Source organism: Bubalus bubalis, chromosome 12 (genome assembly GCF_019923935.1).
Source record: "Bubalus bubalis isolate 160015118507 breed Murrah chromosome 12, NDDB_SH_1, whole genome shotgun sequence".
NCBI classification, from domain to species: Eukaryota; Metazoa; Chordata; class Mammalia; order Artiodactyla; family Bovidae; genus Bubalus; species Bubalus bubalis.
Window position 1 is genome coordinate 20,784,916 of NC_059168.1, and position 22,828 is coordinate 20,807,743.

General features: G+C 44.2%; 1 protein-coding gene across 2 annotated transcripts in view; it reads left to right on the forward strand.

The window, feature by feature from the left end:
• Positions 1 to 22,828, forward strand: part of GALM (galactose mutarotase) — a 57,310-nt gene that overhangs the window by 15,026 nt on the left and 19,456 nt on the right. For both annotated transcript variants that reach the window (XM_044925840.1, XM_025260887.2), the window contains exons 3-4: positions 2,062 to 2,268; positions 7,829 to 7,910. In XM_044925840.1, the coding sequence (XP_044781775.1) occupies positions 2,062 to 2,268; positions 7,829 to 7,910 (289 nt within the window). The remainder of the gene's footprint in view (positions 1 to 2,061; positions 2,269 to 7,828; positions 7,911 to 22,828) is intronic.

A 22,828-nucleotide genomic window follows, 5' to 3' on the forward strand; every position in this document is an offset into this window, starting at 1 on the left:
TTTCCAATGTGTCAGTTCTTCACATCAGGTGCCCAAAATATTGGAGTTTCAATTTCAGCATCAGTCCTTCCAATGAATATTCAGGACTGATTTCCTTTAGGATTGACTTTAATTGACCTTTTTCTTTAATCACACATATACCAGGTTTTATATTTCAAGTGTCTCAAAAGTTCACCATTTCCAGGAGATAATTAGGGTGTAAAATTAATTTTTTACCGAGGTCACTAAATTTGTTTCAAATACCAGCTGCTTTCACTGTAGGTGAAGGCAGAGACCTCCCTTCCTACCGGGCTCCACTTCCTGGCAAATGTAGTGTCAGTGAGAGATGCAGGCCATGTCAGGAGTGGGTAGGCAGAGCCTGGGCGCATGGGCCACTCTTATGGCCCACACAGGTTGCTGTCTTCCAAGTCTATTTGGAATGACAGTGTTTGGTCTCAACTCCGCTGTTGAAAATGAAGATTGGAATAAAACATTCACTGAAAGTAAGGCTGTGGAATAGTGTAGACTCTCAGGCTAAGTTTGAATCCTAGCTCTGTCACTCATTACATGTATGACTTTAAACAAGATTTTTTTCCCTTTAAGTAACTGCATTAAGTGTGAAAGGGTTCTACTCCATCCTATAGAATGTGGGAGGTAGAATTAACACCTCCCACATTAAGGGCAAGTTAACACCACTGAATTCAGTTTGTTTATCTGTAAAATGTGGGTAATAATATTAGTTGTACCCATATGAAATTGCCAGCAGGAAAAAAAAAAGAAATTGCCAGTGCACAACTGTTTTGACCTACAAAAATGGTAATTTTAGTTGGTTCAGCCAAATCCTTTTCAAATGGTTTATGTAAAGCACCAGGTCAGTGGCTAATGAGCACCCAACAAATGAAGGTCTCATGTCAGCAAAGATTCCCTTTACTAGTGATCCCAGGGCTCCCCAAAGGGACTGGAGGCCTCTGGCTACCTCATCCTCTGATGGTGTATAATAAGGAGGCAGGCTCTAGGATTAGATCACTTGATTCAAATCCAGCGTTTTACTAGCTGTGAGGCCTGGAACAAGCAGTTTATCCTTTCTGAGCCTCTGCTCTCTCATCTTTAAATGAGGATAGTGGTACCCACTTTAAGTCAGTCCTGAGACAGAAAAGATTGTGTGATGTTTCTAGCAAGTCCCTGGGCTCATAATGGGCACTTGATAAGGCATAGAAGATTACGTACAAATTTCAGGTGTATAACATTGTGATTCACAAGTTTTAAAGATTCTATTCCATTTAAAGTTATTATAGGGTCTTCCCTGATGGTTCAGTAGTAAAGAATCCGCCTGCCAATGCAGGAGACCCAGGTTCAATCCCTGGTGCTGAAATATCCCACATGCTGCAGAGCTACTAAGCCCATGTGCCACAGCTACTGAGCTTGTGCCTGGGAACCACAGCTACTGAAGCCCGCATGCCTAGAGCCCATGCTCTGCCACAAGAGAAGCCACCGCAATGAGAAGCCTACACATTGCAACTAGAGAGTAGCCCCTACTCGCTGCAACTATAGAAAAGCCCATGCAACAACGAAGACCCAGTGCAGCCAAAAAAAAAATTAACCTCTTCTCTAAATAAATAAAGTTACTATAAGTGAAAGTGAAAGTCACTCAGTCATGTCCAACTCTTTGTGACCCCATGGACTATACAGTCCATGGAATTCTCCAGGCCAGAATACTGGAGTAGGGAGCCTTTCCCTTCTCCAGGGGATCTTCCCAATCCAGGGATCAAACCTGGGTCTCCCGCATTGCAGGCAGATTCTTTACCAGCTGAGCCACAAGGGAAGCTATTGGCTATATCCCCCATGCTGTACAATATATCCTTGTAGTTTATTTATTTTATACATAGATGTTTGTATGTTTAATCCTCTATCCTTATGGTAACCCTATTGGTAACATGAGTTTTTTCTATCTGTGAGTCTGCTTCTGTTTTGTTATCCTCACTAGTTTTATTTTTAAGGTTCCAAGCTGTCCTTAAATATTGCAATGTGGCATTTAGCTCGGCACTAGAGTGACTAAATAGCTTTGAAAACACTTTCTTCCAGGTCCTCTGGACCCCTCGGGTGCTGTCAAATGGTGTTGAGTTCTCACGGGTCAGTCCAGACGGTGAGGAAGGCTACCCTGGAGAGTTAAAAGTCTGGGTGACGTACATGCTGGATGGCGGCGAGCTTGTGGTCAACTATCGAGCACAGGCCAGTCAGACCACCCCAGTCAATCTGACCAACCATTCTTACTTCAACCTGGCAGGCCAGGTAAGTGAACTTGCCTCTGCTCACCTGCTGTAGTGTAAAGTGTCACTTGCCTCTTCTCTCTTGCAATGAGCTTTGTGGAATGACTTGGGGGTGGAGGGGCTGTGACTGAAGAGACTAACCCACTAGGGAATTACTCTGGAGATGGGGTCGCCCTTGGAGTGAGGAACAGCACCCAGCAAAGCATCTGACTCGTAGTAGCTGCTCAACAAATGGAAACTATAGGGAAGGGAGTACATTGAGTCGCTTGGCTGCCCACATGCTCAGACAGGTAAAACTAGCTATTTCAAGAACTCCCTCTCATCTGGGACTTCCCAGGTGGCTAAGACTCTTGAACTCCCAAAGCAGGGGTCCCAGGTTCAATCCCTCGTCAGGGAATTAGATCCCACATGCTGAAACTACGAGTTCATTTGCTGCGACTAAGAGTTTGCATGCCACAACTGAAGATCCTCCAGGCTCAGCCAAATAAATAAATAAAAATATTAAAAAAAAAAAAAAAAAAAAAAAACTCCCTCTCCTCTAACTGTGACAAGGGCTTACATTTGCTTCCCCTATTCCACTCCTCCCCCTCCCCTAAAAATTACTTCTAAGTAAGGCATTTTCTACATTGGATCCTTGGAAATGTGCTTAGCCCAGCCCCTTTTAGGAAATGCTGCCAGTATTGGGGTGCTCCCACTGTACAAACCCACCTAAGAGTGGTGGGAAGACACTGAGAGCCCCTCTTAGGTAATTATCCTTCTAAACTACCTCATTCCCCCCTACTGGTAATATTTTAGCTTATTGAGGAAGTTATTACATGACACAGAATAAAAGACTTAGCTAAACTAGATTCTGTCTATGACTTTCTCTTCATCGGAGAAGCTCATCATTGTTCACTATACTTGAATCATTTTGGCATGATTTCCTACCACAAGATGATGTTCACAGCCAGCTAGTAATACCTTGCATTTTTATACTTTTTAGGAGTTTGCTGATGGTCCTGCTGATTTTTTTCTAGAATCTTTTCAAATAGCATGAGCTACTTTGTTTTTACATAATTTCCAAAGCTCTTCCTTTGAAAATAAGAAAGATGGTTCTTCACTTGCTCATTCCTTATGTTCAAGAACCATCCTTCTTGAGATCCTAAAGACAAACCAAAAAAAAAAAAAAAAAAGACAAATATGCACAAGCCATAAAAGACTCTGCAGTCATAAGCATAAAACCCCACTTTTAAAAATAAGTTCAGAAAGAAACTTCACAGAAATAAACACAAAATATTAATGGTATTATGTGGGTAGCAGATCATGGTGATTTTTCACTATTTTCCACATTTTTGTAACCAAGGGGGTGGTCTAAAGGAATAGATTCAGAAATAGAGAAATTCAGTGTGAAGTATTACATCTGCCTGTGTGTTCCAATGAAGGACACAAAATGGGGACGTAAGGTTCACTAAGGCTCTTTCTGTTTACCCAAGAGGGGGACCCTTCTGACCAGAATTTTCCACCCTTCGAATCCTACAAGGACTTGGAGGGACAGGTATTTCTAAATTTTTTTTTTTCCAGAGGCTGGATTGTTTCCCAGATCACAGATCCACACAAAAAAGTGGTCAGGGCGAACTCCCTTGTGTGTGCTGTCTTAGTAAGTACAGTTCAGATCCACAGCCAGTAGCTCCAGGGGTGGGGGTACGTGGGGGCCACCAGCCTTTGGAGCAGACGTGTAAGAGTTGCTGGGCAGTTAATCAGCCTGGGGTCAAGGGGTCTCTGAATTTTCAGAACATCTCTTGCCCCACCAGAAAAGCATTATTGTGTGTTTTAAACCCTCCCCAGGAAAAATAGCTCAAAACTTAATATTTAAAGTAATCAACTCATCATATATATTTTCTTTTTGTTTGTCTTTTACATTTAATTAGCAAACTTTTGTCCTACTTGGGGGGGGGGGTCAAGCTTTGACTCATCACTTCTAAGTTTGAATGTTGAAGGCCTAGAGACAGGAAAGCATGGTGTTTTTCAAAGAATGGAAAAGGTATGTAGGTTGTAGATTAGTTGAGGTTTTTTTTTTTTTTGGCTGTTCCTTTCTTATCTAATGCAAAAGTGGGTGAACTTTAAAAAAACAAAACAAAACTGAAACTTTGCCTTAAGAGCTATGAAAGCAGGCCTGGGGCAATTTGAGATGAAAAGCAATAGTTATGGTTCTGGTATGTCTGTGTAGGTATGTGATCAAGGACCCAAATTCTTCCATCATTCCATTCTGCTTTTTCAGTGTTACGGTTTTAGGCTTATCCCCTTCAGGCTTATCCCCTCATAATTACAAAATGGTTGCCACAGCTCCATGAGTCACCTTTTCATATAGTCACATCCAGAGATTTTTAAAAAAGGATCTCCTCTTTTTTTTCCATCTCTAATGTTCCATTTTTAAGAAGAAGCAAAACTTTTTCCAGAAGCTCCTCAACAGACTTTGCTTACATTTTGTTGGCCAGAGTGTGTCCTATGCTCTGCTTAACCTAATCACCAGCGAGGGAATTAGTTTGCTCTCTGGGGCCCAGGTAGGGGTCCTATCCCTGAATATATCCTCATATAGGATGAATCAACTAGTCAGTGTTCTGCCAGGGGGAAAGGAGGGTGTTTGCTAATAATGGAGTTGAGATGGCTTTTGGGTAGGAACCAACAGTGTCTATCTTGCTAGAGGTGATTAGAGCTGAATTAAGGTGGTGGTCATGGCAATGCACAAAAAGGTCTTTAATGCCCCATCCAAGCCATAGTCAGCTCTCAATGGTTAACATTATTAATACAAATAGTAGCAACCAAAGTTAACGAAAGCAAACACTGAACTCAGAGATGGGCCTTAGTTCTGTTTGTGAATCAGCATTCCTTGCCAAGTTTTCATCAGCCTGGAAAAGAAAATAATCCAACAGTAATAATCCACTAATGGAGACATTGCATTATTCCAAGTAAGAGCCATAAACTGAAAAGCATGCTTTCTTTACTGAAGGAATGTTCCTGCTGTTTAGTGACTCAACAATTAAGAGAGTGGGTGCTTAGTCAGTGTTCCTTTCTTTCTCCTCCCAGACTTCTTCTCAACATCTTGGACTCAGTTTATTGGTCTGTGATTTTCATATGGAATTATTTTCTTCCTGCTCTAGTGTTAAAAAAAAAAAAGTAAAAGGAAATTCCTAAGACACTCTATTCATAATAGTAAAACAAAAATTTCGAAGCAACCCAAAAGTCTGTTAACAGGAGAACAGATAAACAAGTGATATATTCATAGAGTGGAATACTACTCAACCTTGAGGTGAACATCAGACAAATAATTCGAGCCAAAGAAAGAGTCCCAAATTCTCTTCCTCAGTCCCAGGTGCCTCTTCGGTGCTCTCGGTAGCCTGAGGCACGAGATGATGCCACAGGGAGACTCACACGGGAGAGAGACCCTTCTAGCTGTAACAGCTGTAGGCAGCCATGCAGGCCACTGCCATCTTGGACCTGCCTTCCCAGGTCAGATCAGGGTCGAAAGATGTGGCTAAGAAGGTGTGGGCAGAGCCCTCTGCTCCAGCCTTGTCTCCCACCCACTCCTACCCACGACCGCTGGGACAAGCCAAGTGGATCCTAGTTCCTCAGAAACAGAGCCTCTTGGTAGTGTAAATAAAATGGTCTCTGTCATGTGTAGACATCAATTCTCATGGCCTCTAAAATCTTGGCCTTCCTCCTCAGGATGACTCCATTTGATTGTGCGGCTGAGGCCATCTCACTGTAGAGTCTGTTTTCAGTTTGTACCCAGAGCGCACTCCTCTCTCTGCCTACGTCTGAGGAAACTGCAGAGCCTTCAGTTTACCTCAGCTCAGGGTTTCTTGGCCTCAACACTGTTGACATTTTGGGCCAGATAATTCCTCGTTCTGGGGGTGGGGAGGCTGTCCTGGGTGCGGTCGGCTGTTTGACAGAATCCATGGCCTCTTCCAAGAACTGCTTCCCCAGGAGCATGACTGTCCCTGGTCATGACAATTGAACATGTCTCAGGACAGCTGTGGGGCAAAATCATCCCCAGTTGGAAACTACCTGTGTAGTTTATTTTTGAGCATTCACTCAGCAAAGCCCTCAGCTGCTTTCCATCCCACATCTTTTGCTGCTGCTGCTGCTAAGTCGCTTCAGTAGTGTCCAACTCTTTGCAACCCCATAGATGGCAGCCCACCAGGCTCCCCCGTCCCTGGGCTTCTCCAGGCAAGAACACTGGAGTGGGTTGCCATTTCCTTCTCCAATGCGTGAAAGTGAAAAGTGAAAGTGAAGTCACTCAGTCGTGTCCGACTCCTAATGACCCCATGGACTGCAGCCTACCAGGCTCCTCCATCCATGGGATTTTCCAGGCAAGAGTACTGGGGTGGGGTGCCATTGCCTTCTCCGACATCTTTTGCTGGGAAACTCTAAAACACTGCTATTAGGGCTTCCCTGGTGCTCAGTGGTCAATAATCCGCTTGCCAGTGCGTCAGACACAGGTTAGATCCCTGATCCGGGAAGATCCCCATGGTGCAGAGGAACTGAGCCTGTGCACCACAGCTATTGAGCTTGTACTTTAGAGCCTCGGAACCACAGTACTGAGCTTGTGGGCCACAACTACTGAAGCCCGTGCACCCTAGAGCCTGTACTCTGCAACAAGAGAAGCCACAGCAGTGAGAAGCCCTTGCACCGCAACTAAAGAATAGCCCCAACTCTGTGAAACTAGAGAAAAGCCTGTGCAGCAGTAAAGACCCAGCACAGCCATAAATAAATAAATAAATAAATAAATTTTTTAATTAACTAAAAAATACTGCTATTAAAATATAATCCTTCTTGTTAGAAGCATATATGTGTATTTTCCAGTTTGCAAGCACATTTGACTAAACTGTTCCCCATGAGAACCCTGGACAGAATGGGTGCATCAGCCCAGTCTTATGCTGAAGGAAGTGAGATTCCAGGAAGTTTAGTGACTTCCCTGGGCCACTCACTGGGAGCCAGGATTAGATCCCAGGCCTTTCTGACCACCAACTAACACTTAATGTACCAGCCTTGGACTCTGCCAGGAGGGCAGGCTGTCTTTATGGAGGAGCTGGGACCCCAGTTCTGACTCCCAGTCTTCTGCTATGTGGCAGGGAGTGGGGGACTTCTGGGTGGGAACTAGGCCAGAGAAATGGTGACGTGGCCCACCCCTAGTGAGCCTACAGGCGATGCTTTGAACACCCAGCACCTGTGTGTTACAGGTTGCTGACCCTTGCTCTTCTCTTTGCCTGGCATGTGAAGAGTAGAAGAAACCCCTCTGCTAATAAGTGTAAACCCTAAAGGCTTTCAAACCACCATTGTTTCTCTGACTTTTCACTTTCATCATTCCATTCAGAAAAGTCATGCCGGGATCATCCTTGGAATCTTCTTTCAGATGTATCGGCTTCTATTCTGAGCCCCTACCTACCTAACTTAAATGAACATATTAATCATCCTCATCGGTCAAATGAGATTTCTGAAGTTTTCATCAATACTTGAAATCATTTCTGCAAGAGAAGTTGTAAAGCAAATATATAAGACTGAGCATTAAATCTTCATTTCTTTCTCTACTTTTTCTCTCCCAGGGTTCCCCAAATATATATGACCATGAAGTCACTATAGAAGCTGATGCTTTTTTGCCTGTGGATGAAGTCCTGATTCCTACAGGTTGGTGAATTTGAACCTTTTATAGGAATGCAGAGCTGGGGTGCAGTGTGAGAAACATTAAAACTTCATTTCCCTAAATATGTTTCCCCTGTTGGCCTGACACAGTGCTCATAGTTACCATGATTAGTCATTTATTTTGGGTAAGGTTGGGAGACCATGTAGTTAGACACTCAAACCATGACAATTTTGAGAGGGAAAGGGAATGCTGTTAATAATTAAGCCAGGCAACAGGCATACGCTGAGATAGTCCCAAACAAACTGGGTCATCTGGTCATCCCAGCTGAGCTTTAGACTTAGAAGGTCTCCACTAAACTGTTAATCTGTTATTTCTTAGCATCTTAGCAGAGGGGACTTTACCTAAGCATTACCCTACAAATGCAGAACCCTGTTAGAACATGTCATGGTTTTTGACAGAAGAGGAAAAAGGTGGGATGGCTTGCATCTTGAGTAAGACAAATGCAGGTATATCACCTCTGAAATACAGGGGAATGGCGTGGAAGGAGTCCTGCATATTAGAAGGGAAGGTGAGGTGTTGCCAGAGAGGAATTTCATGGGGGTGTGTGTGTGTGTGTATCTGTGTGTTTATGTGTCTCCTGGGTTAACTGAATTGAGGTCACTTTGGTTATTATTATTATTTGGGATCAAAAGTACCTTCGTTCAATAGGCAAATCCATAGAGATAGAAAGCCAATTAGTGGTTTCCCAGGGGCTGGGGACAGAGGAGAATGGGGACTGATAATGAGTATGAGATTTCTTTGGGGGTGAAAGATTCTGGAATTGGATAGTGGTGATGGTTGCACAACCTTGTAAATACACTAATCATTGCTGAACTGTGCACTTTGAAATGATATATGAGTTACCTCAGTTTAAAAAAAGAAAGAAGAAACCTTGGTTCGTGTGTTATCTCCAGGATTGATGAGTGTAATTTTGTACTGGATCATATGTGTACCCCCATCTGGCTCCAGGGGACAGATGGATGACAACAAGATGACCTGCAGGGGTACTATTATCTGTGGCAGGTTATAGAAATTAACTTGGAGTAATCACCCCCAAAGCGATAGGTACGTATTCTTACTGGGATTTTGTTAAAATCAGAGATCAGCTGAATGTTAAAAGCATCATCAAAGAAAGCTAAAATAAACAAAAGTAGAGGATGAAGGGAAGGCAGAGCAGAAGTCTAGAAAGACAAATACTTTCTTCATCAGCTCCTCTGATTACAATTTTTTGGCATCACAGAGTTGAATGTTTTCCTGGCTCCAGGGTTTTTTTATATTTACCTTGGTCTGATCACATGTGTTATCTGATAAGGACATGGCTTAATAGGTAGGCTTGAGTAAGCTGGCTCATCTTGTCCTAGAGGCAGAATTCTTGCGTTGGAGCTCTTATGTTGTGAGCTGCAGGGGAACAATAGTGGCAGCTACTGTTTTGTGACTGATAAGTAAGAAAATGAGCTAAGTAGCTTATGAACGAGGTGATGAAATAAGGGCATATTTCTTTCTGTATATTTGTAAAATTTTATGTTATCCTACTGAGTTTTGATCAGATGAAAATCACACACAAAAATGCATAATTCATGCCAGGTAAAGATTATTTGTCATGATTGTAAGAGATAATTGTGGCAGAGCACAATACAACTTAACATGTAATCTAATTGAACACGTAAAACTCATGTTCATCACAGTTCTGCACTGTAAGTAGCTTTAGGTCAAATTCTCCCCTCTGTACTAATCCTGGACGCCTGTGAAGCTGAGTAGGCTGTAAGAGCTCTGAACTTTCAGGAGGCAAGAGCCCAGGTTCCAGTCTTGGCTTGGCTATTGACTGGCTACAGGACCTTCAGTGCATGTATAATGCTTTAATATTTAACCTCTCTAGACTCCTTTTTTTTTTTTTTTGCAAATAGGGTGTTGAATTCAATCAGGGTTCATAAATTTTTATAAATCATACCCATAAATTTTATTTTTAAAAATTAGGGAAATTTATCTCAGATTGCTCAACTTTTCATTTTGAAAGCTATTACAAATACAGAGCTATTAAAATTAATTGGGAATATATGCATATTATATTTTGATTTAAAAAATTTAACTGATTGGGATAATAATAAGAAGCAGAGTTAAATAGGCTACATTTGAAAAAAAAAAAACTACCATTCATAGTCACCATTTTTCATAAAAGAAAGAATATATTAACACCACAAATATGTGAAAAATTTAATCTTGGAATAAAGAAGGACCTTTTAAATTGAATTTGTCTTACTTTGTAAAAGAATGTGACAACTGATTATCCAAATCTCTCTTAGTTTTCTGTGGACCAGTGAAAATTGTATCATGTGTTCATGATTGCCTGTGTACTCAGTTGCTTCAATGTGTCTAACTCTTTGTGACCCCATGGACTGTAGCCCACCAGGCTCCTCTGTCCACAGGAATTTCCTAGCAAGAATACTCGAGTGGGTTGCCATGCCCTCCTCCAGGGGATCTTTCCTACCCAGGGATCAAACTTGTGTCTCCTGCATTGGCAGGCAGATTCTTTACTGCTGAGCCACCGAGGAAGCACCATACTCATGATTAAGAACCAACAATTGGTCTATAAAGTCACTTGTAACTCTTACATTCTGTAATTCTGTAAGGCTCTTAGTATAACATTTTACTACCATCTTCACCATCCTTCAAATTCATTAGAGCTCTATTACATAAATAAGTTGCAACAACTTCAGAGCTCATGAAAAATTTGTAATTTTCTTTTACATAATCATACTTTTAGCTGGTCCCTCATAGATTATATCTGTTTGCCCAGTGGCACTTAAACTGAAATTAAGGGATGTTTTCTTCCTTCTTGCTCAGAAATGCTTAAGAAACAACTATTGTTCCTTTGGAACTTCCTCCAAAAAGGGCGGTAACTTCTATTCTCCCCTTCAGTGATGTAAGATTTCACATGTCTGGCCCACTTTCAGCCAAGAAGAAATCTGTAGGAGCTCAGATTACATTTCTTTTTTAAACTTCTTATTTTATATTAGAGTATATCCAATTAACAATGTTGTGATAGTTTCAGGTGGACAGCAAAATAACTCAGAATACATATAAATGTACCCATTCTCCCTTATCTGACTCTTAACATTGACCAAAAGCCCACAGGCAAGTGGCTTAACTGAGGCCAGTCCAAAGTCATTTGGTCATTCAGAAATGTGTCCCCAATTTCAGTAATGATGGTGGATTTTGAGGCTCTGTTTACCTGGCTCTGAAGATGATGGACTTCTAAGGATGAAGATTAAAAATTTCATGATAGTTTTTGTTTCTGTTCTGGGAGTGTTATATGGTTTAAACATTCACTGAAATATGTTTCTTCTTAGAAATAAATTTTTCTTGCCCAATATCTGCTTTTATTGCAACATGAAAAAAAAAATGCCTCCCCAGTGTAGCTGGGATCACCAGAAATTGACTGGTGGAGGAGTCAAGCCAGAATATTATCCACTAACCTGGAAAATAATGTCAAGATAGATGTAATTCCTATGATAGAAGAGATGAGAATGAAATAAATCTTGGAAGGGCAAGTAGAATTTTGCCAGGTAGTGAGAAGGAGAAAGATGTTTTGGATGGAGATGGACAAGGATGGGCAGTGCAGGAAACAGCAAGACTGTCCCCAGGGCAGTGCTGGGCTTCTGAATTCAGCGCATGCTTTTGGTGGCAGAAAATTATGGATGGATCAATAGAGGTTTGTGGGGGCCAGGTCAGATCTGCACCAGGCTCTGCTATGGCTGCAGTCCTGGGTTGGCCCTGGATGACCCTAGGGTTGCCTGGGGTTCAAGGGCAATCCACCCAGGACAGACTCACAGGTGTACCAGGTATTCAGCCAGAACTGGGCTGCACTGAACCCCAAGCCCACTTCCTTGACATGCTACAAGAAACCTGTTAGACCAGCCGCACTCATTAAGAGTTCTGGGAACTGTTTTACAGTAACTAGAGACTGCAGTTGTGTTGAATTGAGGCAAAGGAAGATACTATTTAACTGAGAGATGAGGTGAGGGTTTATAATAATCATGGCTGGCATTTCAGAGAGCACTTTATAAATAGAGAATCCATACCACAACCCTATAACCAGGTTCTGCTCATTTTTCTTATTTAATGGATGTGGGAACAGTAACACAAGGAGTTTGAGTCACGTACCGAGGAGCATTCAGTTAAAGAGCAGTGGAAAACTGGGGTTCAAACCCAGGCAGTCTGGTGTTAAAACTGAGGCAGGCTCTTAACTCGACCTGTATCCTACAAATGGTCAGATGTCAAAAAACATTCTGGGAGATTGGAAAGGAAGACAAGAGAGGGAAAAAAAAGAAAAGTAAATTAATTTCTTGACTATATAGATAGCCAGGATCACCATATAGCCAAGAAACAGAAAACTAGGAACTAAATAAATAAAGCTTTGGATAGTTGTCGGTTCTCATTCTTCTGCCACCTTTTATACAGGTGGCCTCCCTGCTTCTCTCACCATTTTCCTTCCCGTTTCTCCTTTTTCTCAGTTTATTTCTGCTTTTCTGCAAAGAAAACCAAAGACAAGTTTGTTCAAAATATTTACAAAGAAAAAAAAGGAGACAGACAAAGATAGAGGCCAAGTCTCCATCTTTTGTGGCTGTTAATTTATATTTGTTTTTCAACTGCTTCATAAAAGCTGTAACCTGAGCTCTTAAGGGAAATGCTGATGCAGATCTAGACTCTGGGGGTGTGTTACCTTGGTTATAGACCCTTAGTAAGTAACTTCTCAGGTAGTAGGAAAACACATTGTATAGAAAGTAACACCTCTTACTGTACAGTAGTTGTAATACTATGGCTGAGCTACTCAGCAAAAAGGAACCTTCCCCCCATGTATGTTTGGGGAAGAAGTAAAGGCCTGTCCTCCATTTTGTTCTTCTCAGTCTTACTGATGGGAGAAGGCAATGGCACCCCACTCCAGTACTGTTGCCTGGAAAATCCCATGGATGGAGGAGCCTGGGAGGCTGCAGTCCATGGGGTTGCACAGAGTTGGACACTACTGAAGCGACTTAGCAGCAGTCTTACTGATTGGGTGTTATTACAGAGAGAGGAAAGGAATACCCTGACAGAGAATTTCAGGGAACCAAAGCAAGCATAATATGATGAGATCCCCTCATCTTAAACTTATAGCCATGTTTATTATTTTTCTCTTATTTTTGGCTCCACTGGGTTTCAGTGCTGCATGAGGGCTTTATTCTAGCTGCAGGGTGTGTGCTTCTCATTGCAATGGCTTCTCTCGTCGCAGAGCAAGAGCTCTGGGGCACGAGGGCTTCGGTAGCTGTGGCGCACAGGCTTAGCTGCCCCACGACATGTGGAATCTTCCTAGACCAGAGATCAAACCCGTGTCCCTTACATTGGCAGGCGGATTCTTAACCACTGGACCACCAGGGAAGTTCTATAGCTGCCTTTAGATCTCTACTACAGGCAGGGTGTGAGGACCTCCAGCAGCCTTGGGTACCTGTTTTACTCCTGCCTTTCTTCCTGTTGACAGTTTTGCGAGGACATATAAAATGTCTTCAGCCCTTTCTGTCAGTAAAGCATGGAAGACAAGAGCCTGCACTGTGTGGCCTCTTCATTCTTCCCCTTTCTCTGCTCTGGTAGAAGGCTGTCCTTTTCCTCAAAGCCCACCAGAAATGCCCCAGCAAGTGTGAGGCCTGGTCCTTGCTCATAGGCACCTCTACCCTGCACCAATACGTTTCTGCAAGGCTGAGAGCTCATTTCACCTGTGGACCAGGAGCAAAGCTGCAGCTCAGCTGTCAAAGCTGGGTTTGCATGTCAGCAGTAAGTGGAGCTTAGCTTCTTCTGAGCAGCTGCTTTTCTCCACTTTAAAAAAAAAAAAAAAAAAAAAGTGCAGCCCATATAGCATTTGCTACTGCTTAGGATGGGCGCATACTCTGTTACCTGAGGCATCTTCAGCTATTCTTGAGAATGTTTTTGGTGTTGTTGTCAGGGCTGTCCCTGCAGTTTCCCAGAGGTGAAACTCCTAGAAGCTATTTACCAGGAAGAACAGGTGGAAGTCCACAAAGACCCAGCACTGACAGGTCAGATATTTAGCTTCAAGGCTTGAATCTGGTGTCCTGCCCTGTGGCAACAGGAAGAAACCCGTCCTTCGTGCCCTGCTTAGGTTCTGAGCCAGCTGAATGTGAGCAGGTGAGAAAATTCAGTCCTTCTTTTCTTCAGGGATTAATTCATTCCCAGGGTTGTAAATATTATATTTCATCCTTTTGCCTTACAGAACTGTGAGACTTGGAGGCGATCTGGGCCACCTGCCCAGCAAGACTTTATGATGCATACAACCCAGTGCAGAACTAAGCATGTGTCTTTATAGGCATTTAGAGCACACAGCTTTTTTTTCTTCTTTTTTTTAGTTTTGCTATTCTTTACTCGTAGTTGTAGATAAGGAATTAACAAAGCGAATGATTTGATTTGCCTCTTAAAGTAACATTAGTAAAGTCTCATTCTCTTCCTTGAGATGGATACTTTTCATTTTTATAAAATGAAATCCACGCTGTCCCCCAGCCCATCTGTGTTCACTTGCGGTTCTCGCTGTTCTCCATTTTTGAAAGCTCCTTCTAAAATTACATGAAAGCAACCCCATTTTGACAAAATTAGAACTGGTAGGAAAGGCTTACCACGAGGCTGCGGAGAGAAGCTCAGCAAGACGTTTGTATTTTATTTCAACCTCTCTGGGTTCAACCTACAATTCAGTTGGTTTTATAATTACTTCCCTAGGGCAGGTCTAAGTCTCTGACCTGGAGAAATAACAAATCCCAAAGTAGTCTCCTGGTTCAAAGGTAGTGCAAATGAAGACTGTTTTGATCTACGTGTTTTAATCTTTGCAGAGCTTCTTACAGAAAAATCCTTTGGACTTTATATAATTCTAAAGTAATGGGTATAGTATTAGTTGCAACCCTCCATCAATAGGTTTCCTCTTACCTTTTCATCCACCTCCCCACCCCACTCAATATCATTGTCAGGTCCTACTGATTTTTTTTTTTTAATAAGCTTAATCTTTTTTAGAGAAGTTTTATGTTCACAGCAAAATTGAACAGAAAGTACAGATATTTTCCATACTCTCTACTCCCACATATGCATGTTGCTGTTGTTTAGTCGCTAAGTTGTGTCCAACTTATTCAGTCCTGAATATTCATTGGAAGGATTGATGCTGAGGCTGAAACTCCAATGCTTTGGCCACCTGATGTGAAGAACTGACTCCTTGGAAAAGACCCTAATGCTGGGAAAGATTGAAGGCAGGAGGAGAAGGGGACAACAGAGGATGAGATGGTTGAATGGCATCACTGACTTGATGGACATGAGTTTGAGCAAGCTCTGGTAGTTGGTGATGGACAGGGAAGGCTGGCATGCTGCAGTTCTTGGGGTCACAAAGAGTCAGACATGACTGAGCAACTGAACTATGTCTGACTCTCTTGCGACCCCATGGACTGTAATCTGCCAGGTTCCCCTGTCCATAGGATTTCCCAGGCAAGAATACTGGAGCAGGTTGCCATTTCCTTCTTCAGGGAGTCTTCCTGACCCAGGGGTTAAACCTGTGTCTCCTACATTGGTAGGTGGATTCTTTACCACTGAGCCACCAGAGAAGCCCCACATATGCATAGCCTCCCCGTTATCAACATCCTCCACTAGGATGGTGCATTTATTATAATTGATAAACCTAAACTGACACATCTTTATCACCCAACGTTCACAATTTACATCAGGGTTCATTTTTTTTTTTTTTTTTGTCTGTGCCATGGATCTTGCAGGATCTTAGTTCCTGCAGTGGAAGCAGAGTCCTAACCACTGAACCACCAGGGAATTCCCTAGGGTTCTCTCTTCATGTGGTGTATTCAGTGGTTTGGACAAATGTATAATGACACATATCCCTCATTATGGTATCATACAGGGTATACTCTAAAAATCCTCTGGACATAGTATTAGTTCCAACCATTCATCAGTATGCTTCCTCTTTCCTTTTCAGTCCCTCCTCCCACCTATCCCCATATTGTTAGTCACTAGGTCCTAATGATTTTTTAAAAATTGTATTCATTTATGGTTGTGCTGAGTCTTCATTGCTCCACACTGGCTTTCTCTAGTTGCCGAGAGGGGGCTACTCTCTTGTTGCAGTGCGCAGGCTTCTCGTTACAGTGGCTTCTCTTGCTGTGGAGTGTGGGCTAGGGCATGAGGGCTTCGGTAGTTGTGGCTCATGGGCTCAGTATTTGTAGGACATGGGCTTAGTTGCCTTGCTGCATGTGGGATCTTCCTGGACCAGGGATCGAACCCATTTCCTCTGCATTGGCCCGCCAGGGAAGTTCCAAGGTCTTAATGATTTTTAACAACAAAGTATGTCTTGAATCTGTCTCCTCAATATGTATTATTGAGTCCTGGTGTAGGCTATCTTTTCTTCTCTAGATCAGTGCCTGGCTTGTATTACAAACTTCATAAATTGGGATCAGCGAAAGACCAAATGAATGCGGACAACAGTTCTCTAACCAGGGGGTGAAAAATCTCTCTAGATTTGTCCTCCATCTTGTTGCTAAAGTTATCTAACCAAAATGCAAATCTTACTTTATAATACTTTTCAGTTTTAAAAAAAGTTTTACGTGGCTCTCAGGCCAGACACCAGCTGCTTCCCCAGCACATCACCCACTGTGCCTCACTCATGCCCCTGTTTCAGAACCTCCCTCCCAACCACAGGGACCACCTTATAACCCCTCCTTGCTGCACAGACCCCCACTCTCTTCGAGCCCCACACTTCCTCCTTAGAAATATTTCCCCTACTTCCTGGAAACAGAGGATTCTTTGTTGCTCTGGGGGTTTTGTAATGACATAATCTGTTTCAGAGTTTGTGTACCCAGGCTCCCTTATCTTCCTCTCCATTAAGCCTACGTCTACCTCAGATGTTCTGTCAGGATTTAGTAATAGATCCAAAGTAGGGAGCTAGAAGGGACTTTCAGGCTGGGTTTCTTTGACTTGAAGCTAGAAAACTTATCTATGCTAAACAGAAAAGTGAAACCAAGAAGTAGCCACCCTGCACATGCTATCAATTACTCCTTCCCTTCTCCATCCCTGAGGCTCAGATGGTAAAGAATCTGCCTGCAATGCGGTGGACCTAGGATCGATCCTTGGGTCAGGAAGATCGCCTGGAGAAGGGATAGACTACCCACTCCAGTATTCTTGGGCCTCCCTGTAAGCGGAAAGCCAGAGCATGGTGTTCTATTTGTTATCCTCAGCTATGCAATTCTGGAGACTAGCCCCTCCAGGTCCAAGTCTGGCCCCCAAGTTTCTCCTCCCATGCCCTGTCACCAGATGATATCACGTACTAGGTGCCAGGTACAATACAGCCCTGGGGAAGGTAAAAGGCTGAGCAAATTAGATATACCCAGGCTGTATGGAGAACATACAGCCATGGACATAGCACAGGGCGCATCCCCCAAAAAATAAAGTGAAAGTGAAGTCACTCAGTCATGGTCAGTTCTTTGCAATCCCATGGACTGTAGCCTACCAGGCTCCTCTGTCCATGGAATTTTCCAGGCAAGAATACTGGAGTGGGTTGCCATTTCTTTCTCCAGAGTATCTTCCCCACCCAGGGATCGAACTCGGGTTTCTGGCATTTCAGGCAGACGCTTTACTGTCAGAGTCACCAGGGAAGCCCCTAAATAAGGCTACAGTTTTATTTACCCTAGAGCTGTTTTGTCTATGACAGATCCCTCCTAGATGGTACTCAAGGAAGTTCAACAACAGAAACTCCAAGGACCTCTCTTGGCAGCAACAAAACCCCCCGAGGGGATGTGTTACTGAAACCCACTCTATAAAATGGCCCGGGGAACAACTTTATGAGATCCAGAATAACTCCCAAAGCTACTCATGTTCCCTACTAGAAAATATCACTGCTATAAGATTGGCAAGCATGAGCCAGCATGCTGAAAATTTGGCAGGAAGAAAGCTCAGAAATAGTGCTTGGCCAGACATTGTATAACTCCTCTGGAAAGTTCAGACTAACATCAAGTTAATTTGTCAGAAGGGGAGTCGTTTGCTAAAACTCTGACTACCACCCTTTGAAAGCTGATGGTTTAACAGCCACCCCTCTGCCCTCGGAGGTCTGGACAGAGGCCTGGCTCGAGTTTATACCTGGCGCATAGCAGTCCTTAGAGGTCATTCTGAAGCAGATGAGAGGTAGCTGTGGATCTGAGGCTAACTCAAGCGAGTTCTCAGAGCAGGCTTGTATTCAGTTCAGCTAACATTGGTAGACGAAGAAGGCAATGGCACCCCACTCCAGTACTCTTGCCTGGAAAATCCCATGGATGGAGGAGCCTGGTGGGCTACAGTCCATGGCGTCGCTAAGAGTCAGACACGACTGAGCGACTTCACTTTCACTTTTCACTTTCATGCATTGGAGAAGGAAATGGCAACCCACTCCAGTGTTCTTGCCTGGAGAATCCCAGGGACGGGGGAGCCTGGTGGGCCACCGTCTATGGGGTCGCACAGAGTTGGACACGACTGAAGTGACTTAGCAGAAACATTGGTAGAACACCTGCTGATTGCTACGTGCTGCCTGGGGTGCTAGCCAGAGAAACACTATCTGTGCTCTTGAGAAGCTCACAGGGAGTGAAGACTGATGTAGTCAGGGCAGTGGTAGCGGTGATGCCCATGGAATGAAGGGACCATAGAGGTAGGATTGGAAGAGGCGTTCTTGATATCACTCTGAGCTTTGAGAAGTGTGTCTGTGAGGGTCTAGCAACAAGGAGAGTAAGAGTACTAAGCACAAAAGGTGGGAATGGGGGTGGACTGTTAAGTCAAAAGCTACAGAGACAGTTGGGCAGGGTGGAGGCTAGGGTGAGGCAATTTTATGGTGCAAAATGTAAGGCAGCACTCATTCTCAGGGCCATGAAGGTGCAGGGTCAGCACCCAAGAATGAGTGTCTCCTTAAGTTTTGAACCCTAGGTCCTTGATTGCATCACCCTGGTCCCAGCCTGGTAGTTGAATATAGTCACCATGGGCATTCTGTGCCATCCTAAGGAGCTAGGATTTTATATTTCAATCCTGGAAGACTTTGAAGCATTTAAGTCAGGGGATGCACCTAGCAAGACTGGCATTTTACAAATATCACCCCAGCCACTGTCGGGGGTGGGGCTTGACTAGAGACAGAGTCTGATGAAGAGTCTATTTCAGTAGACCAAGCAAGAAATAAGGATGACCGGAACAAGAAGTCAGATGGAAGAGGTGTAGTCTTACAATATTTAAGAGGTAAAACTTAGGAATCCTGAATGACATGTAGTAAATGAGGAAGCAGGAAGGTTATAGGATGGCGTCTGGGTTTCTAGGGCAGCTCCCGGGCAGCAGAAATGGAGATATTAGGAGATATTAAGTAGCACAGGATAGAGGAGGAGGAGCTGGCACAGGGCTAGAATGAAGAAGGGGAAGGGCTGGGGGAACTGTGGATTTGGTCTCAGGGATATATGAGGTTAAGATGCCTGGGGAGCAACCAGGTGGGGATGTCCAGCAAGGAGTTGGACGAATGGATACGTTACGAGAGAAATGAGAGCAGGACTGCAATTCAGCATGTGTTTTGCAGATTAAGCCATACGGATTTCCCAGGGAGGAACCATAGACTGAGATGGTCAAGGGGTCTGAGGGCTGAACCCAGGGGAACTGGAGGCCACCACCAAACTTATTTAAAGTGCAAGAAAGACTCACACTAATGGCACTGAGAAAATGGTCAGAGGAAGAAGGCGAAAAAGAGAAAAGGTAACCAGCTGTCTTGGACTGACCAGCCACGTCAGTTCCCAGAGAGGTCCTGGGAACCTGGGCAGCATGCCTGGGCCGTAGTGGCTGTCACTGCTGCCCCTTTCTCAGATGTGAGGAGAGGAGCCAGACTGACAACTGGTGAGTAACTGGAAATGAGGCGAGAGGGTCAGGGAATGTAGGCCGAGTGGTTCCCAGCCAAGGCAATGTCTAGATACGGCATCTCGGGACTGCCCTAGAGATTCTCATTCATTTGCTCGAATGTAGAGCTGTAAAAGCTGCCTAAGTGAGCTCAGGAGGCCCCTTGTTTTGAATCTGCGTTCAAACAACTTGAAAAGAGGGAAGAGGGTGCTTCCCTAAGATGGAAATGCAGGATCAAGGAAGAGGAGGGTTTTGGTGGGAGAGGAGCAGAGCTAACTGAAGAGAAGTGAAATGTTTGCAAGTGCTGCTGAGAATCCAGGAGAGGACAGAGACTGTGAAATTGTGGTGGCCGCAGTTGGTTCTGGGGGTTCTCTCCATTTCTCTTGGTAGCTGGAGTCAGAAGCAGAGAAAGTGGACTGTGGGATGATCCCTCAGTGCATTTTGTCAGGAAGGAGGAGCAGGAGGAGGGGACAGGGCGTAAAGCCGGACAGCGAGGATGTTACTGACCAAGTGGCTCAGGTCATAGATAGTGGGCCCGGGCAGGTGACAAAGGATGTGAGCGCCCTAACGGACACCCTGAAGACCAGGGGAACATGGTGCTCAGGAGGAGAGCGGGTCTAGCAGGAAGGCAGTGGGTGAACTTCAGCGCAAATCCCCGGATACCATCCGGATGGAAGCCTGGGGTGGAAAAATCCTCTGCATGAACAGGCCTCATACGGGCCCATCTGTGAAGTGTAAAACTGCGTTCTCACCTGAAAAAGTCATGTGATGGTGTTCGGCATTTTCTGCTTCAGATGGCATGAAATATCCAGAAGCAGTGCCCTCCCCCACTGTAAGTCAAGATCAAAAAGTTCTCAGTGGGGAAAAAAGAAAAAAACAGCAGTAGAATAAAGCTGCAAACTCAAAGCAATGGCAAAGGAAAGAGGAAAAAACCTGCAGCAGAGACAAACTTTGAGGTTGTGTGATCTATGAACATTTATAGAAATATTACCTTAAAAAAAAAAATCCCAAGGTTCTTGACTTGCCAACCACTGGAATGAAGTCCAAATTCACTCCGAGGCTGTTACTTTTAATTATCATTCTCTTTGTGTCATTTCCTAAAATAATAATGGGCATTCTAGAGATGATTTGTCAAGATGGCTTAATTAGGTGTCAGATGAATAGCTGTGCCCACAGGCCCCATTACCGCTGGCTTCCTTATGCAGATTTGACTGACTGTTCTGAACCCGACTAAAGACACAGACATCACTGGAGCAGCTTGGGCTGGAAGGCACAGCTGGGCCATCCCCATGGAGATCAGACTCCAGGTCTTCCTCCAGCCCCACCTTTTTTTTCCTTTACTTTTGGAGACGAAAGCTCAGCACACGTGAGCCCAGGTCTGTCTTAGATGGTTTCCACATCACTGTCTTTCACCTTTAAAGTGCACCCGAGTCGCCTGGTGGACTTGGCAATGACTCTGACTTGGTGTGAGTGGAGCCTGTTTCTAACAAGCACTAGGCGATGCCTGTGCGGATGCTCCCTGGTCCATGCTTTGAGTAGCTGTTGAAAAGGCTCTACACCACTCTGTGTAACCTCCTGTAACTTTTGTTGCTTTCCTCACTTTGGGCACCTATTTCTGCCCATTGACTCCTCTCCTTAACAATCCTGAGTCCTCCTGCTACCCCTTAGCTACCTCTATACCCCACTCTGCTCCAGGACTTCACACGTCAATGCTTTTTTTTTTTTAATTTATTTTTGGTTGCGCTGGGTCTTCATTGCTGCCCGCAGGCTCTCTCTAGTTGTGGTGAGCAGGGCCTACTCTCTAGTTGCGATGCGTGGTGCCTTCTTCTGTTGTGGGGCATGGGCTCTAGAGCACGCAGGCTTCAGTAGTTCTGATGTGTGGGCTTTGTTGCCCTGCAGCATGTGGAATCTTCCTGGACCAGGGGTCCTGCCTTGCAGGGTGAATTCTCAACCACTGGACCACCAGGGAAGACCCTGGGCCTCTCTTACAAAATCTTTTCTTTGTAGCTCATTCTGGAAAGAACTGCTCTCTGTCAATGGCTTCCTTAGGTAAGACAAGCTGAGATTTTTATTTAAAAAAAGAGGAAAGAGTTAACCAGAAATCACAGGGTGCTCCTGAAGGGAACAACTTTCTGCATTGTGTTTGTCTCATGGGCCATTGTACCTATAGCCCTGGAATGTCTCAGCTGGACAGGACCTTATCTTCTCCAACCAGCACTCACCTGTCGAGTATTTGAATCTCAGAACCATAGGCTTTGCTGACACTGGGCAGGATGCTCACTGCCCATCCTGGACCAGCATGTCAGAAAGGCCTTCCTGATATTGAGCTGAAATCTGTCTACCTAGCGCTGACCCCCACCTGGCTTAGTCGTGGGCCTTGGGTCCCTAAAGAGCAGGCTCATAACTTTAGCAGGCAGCTGTCTTGTCACTTCAAAGTCATTTCTTCTTGAGGCAGAACATCCTCAGGTCATCCTGTGATGCCTCTGCTGCAAATAGTAACAAGAACTGTCAACAACCTCATTACAGTCTTTATGTAACTTCCATCGAACTGACTGCCAACCACATCCTTAAAGTCATTTTCACACCTACTGTGGCTTAGCTACATCTCTTCTTTGTTGGTGGTTCAGTCACTAAGTCGTGTCCGACTCTTTGCAACCCCATGGACTGTAGCCCACCAGGCTCCTCTGTCCATGAGATTCCCCAGGCAAGAATACTGGAGTGGGTTGCTGTTTCCTTCTCCAGGGGATCTTCACGACCCAGGGATCAAACCCATGTCTCCTGCATCACAAGCAGATTCTTTACTGCTGAGCCACCAGGGCAGCCCACATCTCTCCCTTAGTTGGTAATAATGTACTAACTAGATTTAAGCTTTATGAGAGTTAGTATAATATGATGGTTAAGAACCACCTGCTCTGCAGCCGTACTGCCTGGGTATGAAGCACTGTACAGAGAACCATCTACATGTTACCTGTTACCATCACAACGGTCATCACATCACTGTGCTGAGCACTTGCCCTGT